General features: G+C 34.4%; 1 protein-coding gene across 3 annotated transcripts in view; it reads right to left on the bottom strand.

Annotated features, from left to right (window-relative positions):
- The window catches only part of LOC106471409 (UDP-xylose and UDP-N-acetylglucosamine transporter-like), a 35,236-nt gene that overhangs the window by 10,002 nt on the left and 14,150 nt on the right, over window positions 1–11,084 (bottom strand). For 2 of the 3 annotated variants that reach the window (XM_022400006.1, XM_022400008.1), the window contains 5 exons: window positions 8,983–9,046; window positions 7,936–8,045; window positions 7,568–7,643; window positions 6,443–6,515; window positions 1,508–5,930 (listed from right to left, as the gene is read on the bottom strand). In XM_022400006.1, the coding sequence (XP_022255714.1) occupies window positions 5,693–5,930; window positions 6,443–6,515; window positions 7,568–7,643; window positions 7,936–8,045; window positions 8,983–9,046 (561 nt within the window). In that variant the 3' untranslated portion in view covers window positions 1,508–5,692. Of the gene's footprint in view, window positions 1–1,507; window positions 5,931–6,442; window positions 6,516–7,567; window positions 7,644–7,935; window positions 8,046–8,982; window positions 9,047–11,084 lie in introns of those variants that run through there. The other variant, XM_022400007.1, reaches the window with a different exon arrangement.

The following is an 11,084-nucleotide window of genomic DNA, read 5'->3' as shown; positions in this document are numbered from 1 at the left end:
GGAGGGCCTGTTGTAGATAAAAGAGACAAACTTCTTTCTGAAGTTAAAACATACAGCTAGAATGCCACATTGATAAGACTGTGGAGGGCCTGTTGTAGATAAAAGAGACAAACTTCTTTCTGAAGTTAAAACATACAGCTAGAATGCCACATTGATAAGACTGTGGAGGGCCTGTTGTAGATAAAAGAGACAAACTTCTTTCTGAAGTTAGAACATACAGCTAGAATGCCACATTGATAAGACTGTGGAGGGCCCGTTGTAGATAAAAGAGACAAACTTCTTTCTGAAGTTAAAACATACAGCTAGAATGCCACATTGATAAGACTGTGGAGGGCCTGTTGTAGATAAAAGAGACAAACTTCTTTCTGAAGTTAGAACATACAGCTAGAATGCCAGAAGTTTGTCTCTTTTATCTACAACATCAATGTGGCATTCTAGCTGTATGTTCTGTGGAGAGATGAGTGGCATTTATAAGACTGTGGAGGGCCTGTTGTAGATAAGAGAGACAAACTTCTTTCTGAAGTTAATGTCAGAAACTTGAAAATTCGTGGAGTGTGTGTTACCCACTAGGGAAGGAAGGCAACTTGTAGGGCATCACTTGGTCGGAGACTGCATCATTCTCACATAGGTAATGCTCTTCACCCAGTAAAGGTGATAGAGCACAAGGTATTGTAAAAAAGAACCCTCTACATGCTACTAAAGTGTTGTATAGTTGGGCAGAATGTAAGGTTCCTTAACCAGCCATTATGTTTCAGGTGGCTGACTGAGTATTGTGTAGTATGGTAATATGTCGGGCCATGCAGTATTAGAGAAATAGTTATGTGAAATACTTACCAAGTTAAGAACATCCTTGATCTTTTTCCCAAGGAGGTGGCCCATACTACACTTCCAGGTAAACTCCCCAGCTCTTCTTCCAATTGAGGGGTATGTTTTATACCAGTGGAATTACACTGACCCAAAGGGGAACTCTCCATCACAACTTCCCCAGCAGCTTGCGACTGGGGATGCGAGGATCTTCCCATTACTCCACTAGAAGGAAAGGGAAGAGGGTTTTGAACAGGGGAGAACACTGGAACAAACAGAAAGTTTTTATCACCTGCATCAAGTTCCGTACTCATAGACTGTCCAATGGGTCACTGTGAATAAAGGCAGCAGTATATATATATATTCATAGAAATGTGATAGCGGTAAAGAGGGAGCAGTAAAAGGAATAATCAACAACTCACCTTTCAGGAGACTGGAGAAAAACAAAACACATGGGCAAATTAAACAGTAATGTTACATAAGTAATAAAACACAATTATGGTTTATTATGAATTTCGTGCAAAGCTACACGAGGGCTATCTCCGCTAGCTGTCCCTAATTTAGTAGTGTAAGACTAGAGGGAAGGCAGCTAGTTATCACCACCCACTGCCAACTCTTGGGCTACTCTTTTACCAACAAATAGTGGGATTGACCGTCACATTATAACGCCCCCACAGTTGAAAGGGCGAGCACGTTTGGTGTGATGGAGATTCGAACCCGCGACCCACAGATTGCGAGTCGAGCTTCCTAACCACCTGGCCATGCTGGGCCTAACACAATTATGTAAGAGTATTCCACATTCTCGCCTGTATGATTTCATCCAGGAGCCATCAACGGCTAGAGCTAAGAGCAGTCATGAGATGACAAATTGGATGAGAGATGACAAAAATATTAATTGCATCATCTTGGAACTTTATTCAGTGAATCAAATACTAGGTAGGTGTAAGACAGACTTGAAGAGCTTGACCAGTCAACCCAAACGAGATGCATTCCAAAGGAGAATGGAGGTTGCAGCCAAGGATGTGGACAGGGCAAGAAGGAGCCAGACATCCATATAGTAGAGAAGTGTAAGCCCAATGAAGGTATCCTCCATTTGAATACCCTGAGGACTTGATTGGAAACAGACCAGGCAATAGCCAACCTAAAAGGAAAAATTCTAGAACAATGGATAGGTCACCATTAGCCCATCATCGTGGGAACAAGGACTGGAGGAATAACACTCAAAGTTAGGGTTGAGGACCTGGTCCATGGCCTTAATATCCTAGAGAGAGTGCACAATCTCCTCCAGGTGCTAAGGATGAACAGGAACTGTAGATGACAGGAAAAGGAGGTGGATAGTAAAAAGACAGGGACAGCACATGTGATTCAAAGGTCTTCTGAGTCAGTATACAAAGTGGGAGAGTGGAGCTTCCACCAGACTAAAACTAAGGAGTAGCATCCAGCCTCTTGAAGGGAATGTTAGAAAGTATTGAGAGGATGAGAATGGGTTACTAAAACTAAGGAGTAGCATCCAGCCTTTTGAGGGAGGAAGGGGAATGTTAGAAAGTATTGAGAGGATGAGAATGGGTTACTAAAACTAAGGGGTAGCATCCAGCCTTTTAAGTGAGGAAGGGGAATGTTAGAAAGTATTGAGAGGGTGAGAATGGGTTACTAAAACTAAGGGGTAGCATCCAGCCTTTTGAGGGAGGAAGGGGAATGTTAGAAAGTATTGAGAGGATGAGAATGGGTTACTAAAACTAAGGGGTAGCATCCAGCCTTTTGAGGGGAATGTTAGAAAGTATTGAGAGGATGAGAATGGGTTACTCTATTTGGCTCCAGAGGATAAGGGACACTCTGGACTGAGAAAAGGATACTGCTGATGAGTTGCATTAGATTGTTTCCAGTGGATAAAGAACCTCATCAAGAAGGAGGGGGGGGGGGGCAGAGGCAAGATAAAGACAAAGAAGGAAACCCCAAGCTGGGAGAAGAGATTCAAGGGACTAAACCTCAAAGAAGGAAGAAAAATCATGATGAAATACCCTAGAACTAGATCTTAAGGTTTCAGAGGAAAAGATAGCTAGGATCTGTATGAAATCATGACAAAAAAATAAGTTAACAGAAAATGTAAAACTAATAATTTAGCATTTAAGTATAAAATTTATAACGTAATTAAACAGTAAAATAAGAAAAGTTTATAAAATTTAACTTTTTCCATAACAATGAGCAAGTGAATGAGTGCTATTTAAACTACATTAAGTGAAATTTAACCAGTTGACTATGCCAACGAATACACAATGTGGTAAAACAAACTAGCCTTATCCCCATCTCTCATACTGGTCACATGACAAAAGTTAGTATCATGAACTTGAATATTAGGGGAAGGGAAGAGGTTCATGCAGCAGGGTAGCCAAAGATTTAGCAAAAAACAACAGGAGAGAGAGAAAAAAAGTTACATACCAATGGAAATATCTCGGCAAAGTATGAAAATGTGGTTACCTATTCCTTGTTGGGAAGGGAAGGACCAGAACAAAAACTGGTCATGGGAAAAGCAAGTTAAAATTATCAAAAGATGGGTCAGGCTAAGCTGAAGCAACAGAAGTAAGAGGCTGGGAATCCCGGATCTTTAGATTAAATGGTACACAATGACAGTAATATTACTGACCATCAGACTGTCTCCAGTTGCTATTAAAAAAGTAACAGTTTCAGGGTCTCAGAAATGTGGATACACAATTTTATAGTCAAGTCAATTCATTTTTTTGTTTTAAGTTGACCTGGTATGTTCGTGATACACAGGCTTTCATAACAACGAACTTGGAGAGTAATTATCAAAACCTGGGAACACGTTTCCAAATTTGATGAAGAGAAGAAACCAAATTAACACAAGTTGAATCGGAATTTATAATTGAAATGTTTAAAATTTTGTATCTTTCTTTCTCAAAATCAAGAAAATTAAGGTAAAAAAGACTACACTATGAATGTTAACAAAAAGTTTGAAAGAATAAGTGCAAAAATTCAGTAATTCTTAATGAAAATAAACACGTCTGAAGCCAAGCAGTGCCAAAGAAAGAATGAGCCTTTGTGGAAATGCTAGTGTTCATGTGGATTACTAGGTATGACGAACGTGTCATCTTTCTATTATTACTGTTAAAGTACACGTTACTATGGGAACTTGTTAAAGGCTTGGTTCTCAAACATCTTTTCATCACTGGCACAAGGTAATAGCTAACTGTTCTGTAAAGAGGCGAGTAACATTTCTGAATGTAAAAACAAAACAATTCATAGCAACAAGAATATTGTGATATTGTTCAAGGTAATAGCTAACTGTTCTGTAAAGAGGCGAGTAGCATTTCTGAATGTAAAAACAAAACAATTCATAGCAACAAGAATACTGTGATATTGTTCAAGGTAATAGCTAACTGTTCTGTAAAGAGGCAAGTTGCATTTCTGAATGTAAAAACAAAACAATTCATAGCAACAAGAATATTGTGTAAAAAAAAAAGGCTACTAAAAACAAGTTTTGCTTTAAGCCAAAGATTCAAATCTTGCCTTATAACAAATCCTCCTTACAAGTTTAATCTTTAAGACACAATATTGTCATTTTTGTCCTATTTTTTTAAAAGTAAAAATTCATAAATATTAATTTAGTCCATGATTTTCAACAGTTTTGTAAATTCTTGATGATTACCCAAAATTATTCTGATACATATAAATTGTGGACTATTTCGGACTTTTGTAATTAAATATTATAAATGTGAAAGATCTTGTTTTTTCTTCATCCAAGATAGTCGGAATTTCTAAAGAGCAGTGTTGTACGTGTAGATGTCACTTTTCCTTCAGTGATTTAAATACATCTAGAAAACATCAACTTCCTGTTTGACAATACCATGCCTACACCTCAGATGTGTTTTTAACACTTCAAACTACTCGGTGCAATTTTCTTACAGGGCCCATCTGTACTGACTGGCTATAGGTGTAAAAATTAATAAGATTTTTTGCATTACTTTGGAGGGCCTGATGCACCGAGGTTAAATACACCTACAACTTGATAAAACAAACTTCTATATCGCCAAGTTAGGTTACGTTTTTGACAAAGAACTTAGGTACTGAAGTGATATCTCTATAAATATTTAATAGTTATATGATTTCTTATGAAAACGTACACCATCATTTTCTATGCTGTCAGTAGCTGCGGAGTGAGTAATAATGGACCCAACTCTCATCCACAGTAGTTGTGAAAGATACAAGTTATTCTCTCATGTTGTCCACAACTCTAATTATGAAAAGTATCAAACATTATGAGATAAAGAAGCCATATAAGCCTATATTTAAGATAAAGATTGTAACTAGGTAAATATACTATGGTATATAGCTGGAGTTTGTCCTGCATTACCAGGGTGCTGACTACCTTGATAGCTGGTAACTAAGTGACTATGCCTAACCCCATTTAGAAAACAGTTCTTGTCTACATAAAAGTTAGGGCCTTAAATGTCCTTTACTTTTAACATACCTTGCAACTTTTGACCTCTTAAGTTTATCTCATGAGGGCTGCATTAAATTATAATAATTTCTCCAACATCTACAAACATGATGGGGCTACCTTTCTTCTGAATCTTCTTAGTAATGAGGTAAATTTGACATAAATTATTCATGCATCATTTTTCTATTACACTAGGATATATTGTTTAGAAAAAGCCGAATACTATAAATGATAATGGAGAAAATCGATAAACCTTAACCGATATTAAGGGAATTCCATAAATGTTTTTCTTACATCAATATCTTACCACTAAAGTACTGGAAATATATTGCACAGTCACAACGTTAAGCTGTAGTTTTAAATGTTTGAGATTGAAATGTATACTGTACTTTTTGTTTCTCGAGTCTTCTTAGAATCCACATCATTGTTATTTTAGTCACTTTTCTGTTGTTTACTTTTGTACTCTTTCCAAACATCAGCAAGGTCTACAAAAACAAGTGTCCCACCAAAGACAAGAATGGTTCCTGTCCAATGAACAAAAGTGAATGGATTTTGGAAATAAAATATTGACAGAAGCAATGACAAAAACTTCCTGAGTGTAACAATTAATGTAACAGACAAAGATGATAATTCGGTTGTCATCCAATACACGGACCTAATACATACGTATCTGTAAGTTATATCAAGGAGTTTAAGCGACTTCCAGTTTAAGGAAATATATCAAATCTCTGTTAAGTTTCACACTTAAAACAAGATGTAAAAACACATCTGTATAACTCCAATAAAAATATATGTATTGTTAATGTACTTTATTTTTCTAATTGTCTATAAATTAGATTTTTTTTACTTGTTCTGAAACATTTAAGGATATTTATAAGTTCTTTATTTCTTTTCATATTCTATAGAAATGAGTATAACTGTTTTGAAAAAGCCGATTAAATTTAACCTGAAACAAAAAAAACTCACCAGAAGCTTGCAAGGAGGCGAGTTAAGAACTTATTAAAAACACTACTTAACAGCATGTTAGTTGTTCGTACATCACTGACAGGATCACGTTTGTTATTATACAATAATAACCTCTTATCATAGACAAACATAGATAAAGAAATATTGAAACTGAATACTTCCAAAGCAACTTAAACTTAATAAAATTACATTTTTACATCAACTTAAAAAGGATACTGTGTTATAACATTTCCAAGTAAATAAAGCCATAGCTTTGGAATTCCTCCAGCAATTGGAACTTGTACAGGTTCTACACATAGATAAAAAATAAAAGTTATACATGTGTTTTCATTGTTTGTTTCAGTATGCTATACAATGGATATCTGCATATAGCCATCCCTAACTTTGGACTGGAACTGAACTACAGGGAAGGCAGCAAGCCAACAGCACCCACAATCAACTCTTGGGCTACTCTTTCCTCATTGAACAGTAATATTTGACCAATCACTCTTATACCCACAGCTCCAATAAGGCAATGGGACAGGAACCAAGAACCCCAGTCTAGCCAAGCTAACCACTAGGGCCATGTCCGGAACTGTATTTTTGCTAAATGAACCACAACAATAATTCTGATTGTTCTTTATATATAATTAACATTACAATAGCATGTTTTAGAAACTTCAAGGGATTATATTCTTTCGAACATAAAATTATGATATTCAGATAGATACAGAGAATCTTTCACTGAAATGACTGTATATTATTAAAATCTAATTACTGTAAAGATGTGAAAAACTGTTCATACATGAAAAGCCATGGTTTAATAAATAAATAAAGGTCAAAAAAGTGGATAAACAGAACTTGTGTACTTCGGAAATGTTTATCATACTGAATAATCCAGGAACATTCATATTTCTTGGTTAGTTTAAAGAGCAGTGCTTACACTTAAGTTCAAGCATTATTGTTCATTAACTGACAAATTTACCCACTATTTAGATTATTCATAATGGCTTCCTTCCGAAACACGGTGTCTAATGAGGAGACTGAATAACATATTAATAAATATTCATTATATCGAAGTTTGGAGACGACTTGAATGGGTAGTGAAGGAAACATACAAACAACATTTTGACAAGCACGTGTCATTATCAGATGATGATATAAGCTTGTTTTACGTTTGTAATAAAGTTTCTTTCACTAACCATTCAAGCGTCTTGAAACTTCGTTTTTTTAAAAGTGGGTATAATCTATCTTTGGTGACATTTAATCCAATAGAAAACTGTTCAACATTATACATTAATATCTTTTATTTATCTTGTATTATTATTTCCTGAAATCAAGAAAGGATGAATGTGTTCTTACCAGAATTACTGAAAATCACAGCGTGTGTATATATATTCTTTGCTAACAGTAGAAATCCAGGCAAGGGAAGAGCATGCTAAAAGACAAAAACAGAAAATATTAAAAACTTTAAAATACTATGTTATAGTACGTACATACATTTTTATATTTCTCTCTAAGTCCAAAAGGATGTCTGATTTAAACAAAAGGCTATCATTCTGACAGTAGAGATTGGAACAAGGCTGATCTCACTTTTAGGTAAAAATATCCCTAGGCTTAATATTTTACAGTACTAAAATGACTTGTTTTTCAAAATATTTTGTATCCATCTAGTCTCATTTTGGTTTTGTTTACTTGACCCACTCTAGCAATTAAAAAAAAAAACCCACCGAATAAAATAAAGCTTCTCTTGGTTGTTTGCCAAATTTTTTGTACAAGATCTCTTGATATATTCCCATGTATGCTGACGCAAACAGTGCAAATGTCAGTAAGAACAAACCTAAAATGAACAAATTAATTCAAGTTAAAGAAGAGAAGTGCAGACTGGTAACATACAGTTTAACACTAACGTTAGAACAAAAATGGAGAAGCAAGTAATCTATATAGAAATTCGTTATAAAACATCTATTCTTATAACACGTAGAAGGTCGAGTGATAAAAATTTTGTGACAAAAAGTAAAATCATTTAAAAATTCTGTGAATTAAAAAGGTAAATATTTAGAATCACCTATTCTTCTTACGATTATTTTTAAGACACACACACACACACACATATATATATACAAATCTCCTATTCAGGGTAAAAGAAAATGAGATTGATATCTTAGAAGAGGTGCACAAAAGTCCAGATGAGACCATATATGCCATTTTTACACAAGTAATGCTAACATTAAATGTATCCTGGAGAAGATGTTTCTTTGTACTTAAAGTTTAACATTATAATCTTGAACACAGACATAAAACAGTTCATACCACAGTTACTAACCTCTCCTTACAAAAACAAGATATTTGTTGTTACCATGGCAAAATAGGACGACAGTAGTACTAAACTCTTGCTATTCCATTGCAAATTCAAACACTTTTTAAATCTTTAAGACTTTATAATAAATGTTGTCAAAGAAAACAAACCCTTTGCTTCAGTATATTATCATGTTTCTTTTTTGTTTATGTATACAAGATAAAGTATACTTTTATTCTTCAGCCCTTAGAGAATATATGCAAGATATCAACATTGTACCATTTATGTAACTAATTTAACTTTTAAGATCTTAGTATCAACTAACATATTATATCCACATCTTTACAATATTGTTTTAATAACTGCTTAGAACAAGATATTGTTAGGCTTTATGTAAAAATGTAAACATCTTTTTTACACCCAAAAAATCACCTTTCAAGGAGGTTTTTTTTACAAAACTGAACAGTTTTATACAAACCAATGAGCCAAAACTGTAAGTCTTCAAACGTGGATTCTTCACTTACATTCACTTGGCTGGACTGCTGAATAAAAATAAAAGATGATGTTAGCACAACCCACCTACATCATTTGAATCTTCTCTTCTCCGATAAAAATCATAAAGTTATATTCTGACACACACACACACACGGAAGATTTACCAGTTATTACTGCGCATAACCCAGGGTTACTTGTTAATATTAAAGAGTGCAAGACTTTGATTGCCTCCTGTACATCTTGTGCTATAAGAAGAGCCACTGGCTGAAAGGTGTGAAAGCATTACCAACCACTGAAGAGCAGTGTTAAAGCATTACCAACTGTTAAAGAGCAGTGTTAAAGGTGTGAAAGCATTACCAACTGCTGAAGAGCAGTGTTAAAGGTGTGAAAGCTAGCTTGAATATGGCTCAAAAATATTATATGTTTCTATTTCTGGTTTTGGTGGGTTGGTAGTGCTTTCACACCTTTAACACTGCTCTTCAGTGGTTGGTAATGCTTTCACACCTTTAACACTACTCTTTAGCAGTTGGTAATAAAAATTAATTCAGATAATTCAATACACCAGTATACTAAGAAGTAGGCACTGTCTTCAAACAAAAACAATTAAAATACAATGATTCATTAGCAGAGTATCCTCACTCCCACACTATTAGAATACAATGATTCATTAGCAGAGTATCCTCACTCCCACACTATTAGAATACAATGATTCATTAGCAGGATATCCTCACTCCCACACTATTAGAATACAATGATTCATTAGCAAGGTATCCTCACTCCCACACTATTAGACTATTCTAATAGTGTGGGAGTGAGGATACCCTGCTAATGAATCATTGTACAATGATTCATTAGCAGGGTATCCTCACTCCCACACTATTAGACTACAATGATTCATTAGCAGGGTATCCTCACTCGCACTAATATGTGTTGACATAATATCAAAAATATTTCAATATATATATATTTAATGAATAAATACATTAAACATTTAACCAATACTGTAAATGAAAGTAACATCAAATAAAGAATGGAATATAACTTACACTTTGAACGTATTCCAAGCTAAACAATAACTAAACTTTTCTTCATTTTGTGAATAATGATCTCAGAAAACAACAGATAAATTCTTTCGGATACAAACAAGAGGATAGAAATTTATTCTCTGAGAACTTCTAAAGATGTCGCTAAATTAAAAACACTTACCACATCTCTTCTTGAAGCCACCGTACAGATACTTATCCCAATGGTTATCATCCCCACAGCAATAAACTTCTTTAGTTTATAGCTACAATAAAAAATATTTGATGAAATATTTACCCATAACTAAGAATTAACATATAGCAACATATATATAACTATTCAATCACAGTTGAGTTTATCCTATTTTTGTCTGTTAACATTCTACTACAGCGTGTGCCTCTGCTATTATTTATGGATAATGCAAAAGCCATCCCACTATCTTGTTTCCGTTGTTTTTAAGGGTAATGATAACATTGTTTACACAAGAATTATTATTATTTTTACTTATTACTGGTTATTAATAATATTTATAAAAGCGGATACTCCGTTTGAAACTATGTCACCACAGTGAAATTGGTTGACAACATTGTTTTGGTTTTTGAGTTATCATGTAATAAGAATGAAGCAGAAGAAAGAAAAACAACTTTTTGTTATGATATTTCCAGACATTCCCAGAACTTGTTACTCAGCCATTACATAGATATTGTTATAAAAGGAAACACTGTATAGTATTGTAAAGTTCTGATGACCTACTAAGGAGATATTTAAAATACCATTTCGATGAACAATCTGAGCCATCCCTACACAGGCATTTTGAACATTTTATAAAACTACCTCTTATCATTTAAACTATTAATTCAGTAACTGACAGTGTTTCTCATTGTAGTACATAATTGAAACATAGTGGAACTGTTTCTTACGTAAGCTTTGAACAATCCGAGCCATCCCTACACGGGCATTTTGAACATTTTATAAAACTAACTCTTATCATTTAAACTATTAATTCAGTAACTGACAGTGTTTCTCATTGTAGTACATAATAGAAACATAGTGGAACTGTTT

This window comes from Limulus polyphemus, unplaced genomic scaffold, assembly GCF_000517525.1.
Source record: "Limulus polyphemus unplaced genomic scaffold, Limulus_polyphemus-2.1.2 Scaffold4603, whole genome shotgun sequence".
Taxonomy (NCBI): domain Eukaryota; kingdom Metazoa; phylum Arthropoda; class Merostomata; order Xiphosura; family Limulidae; genus Limulus; species Limulus polyphemus.
Note: the sequence above shows the minus strand (reverse complement) of the source record. Positions and strands in the feature narration are given on the sequence as shown.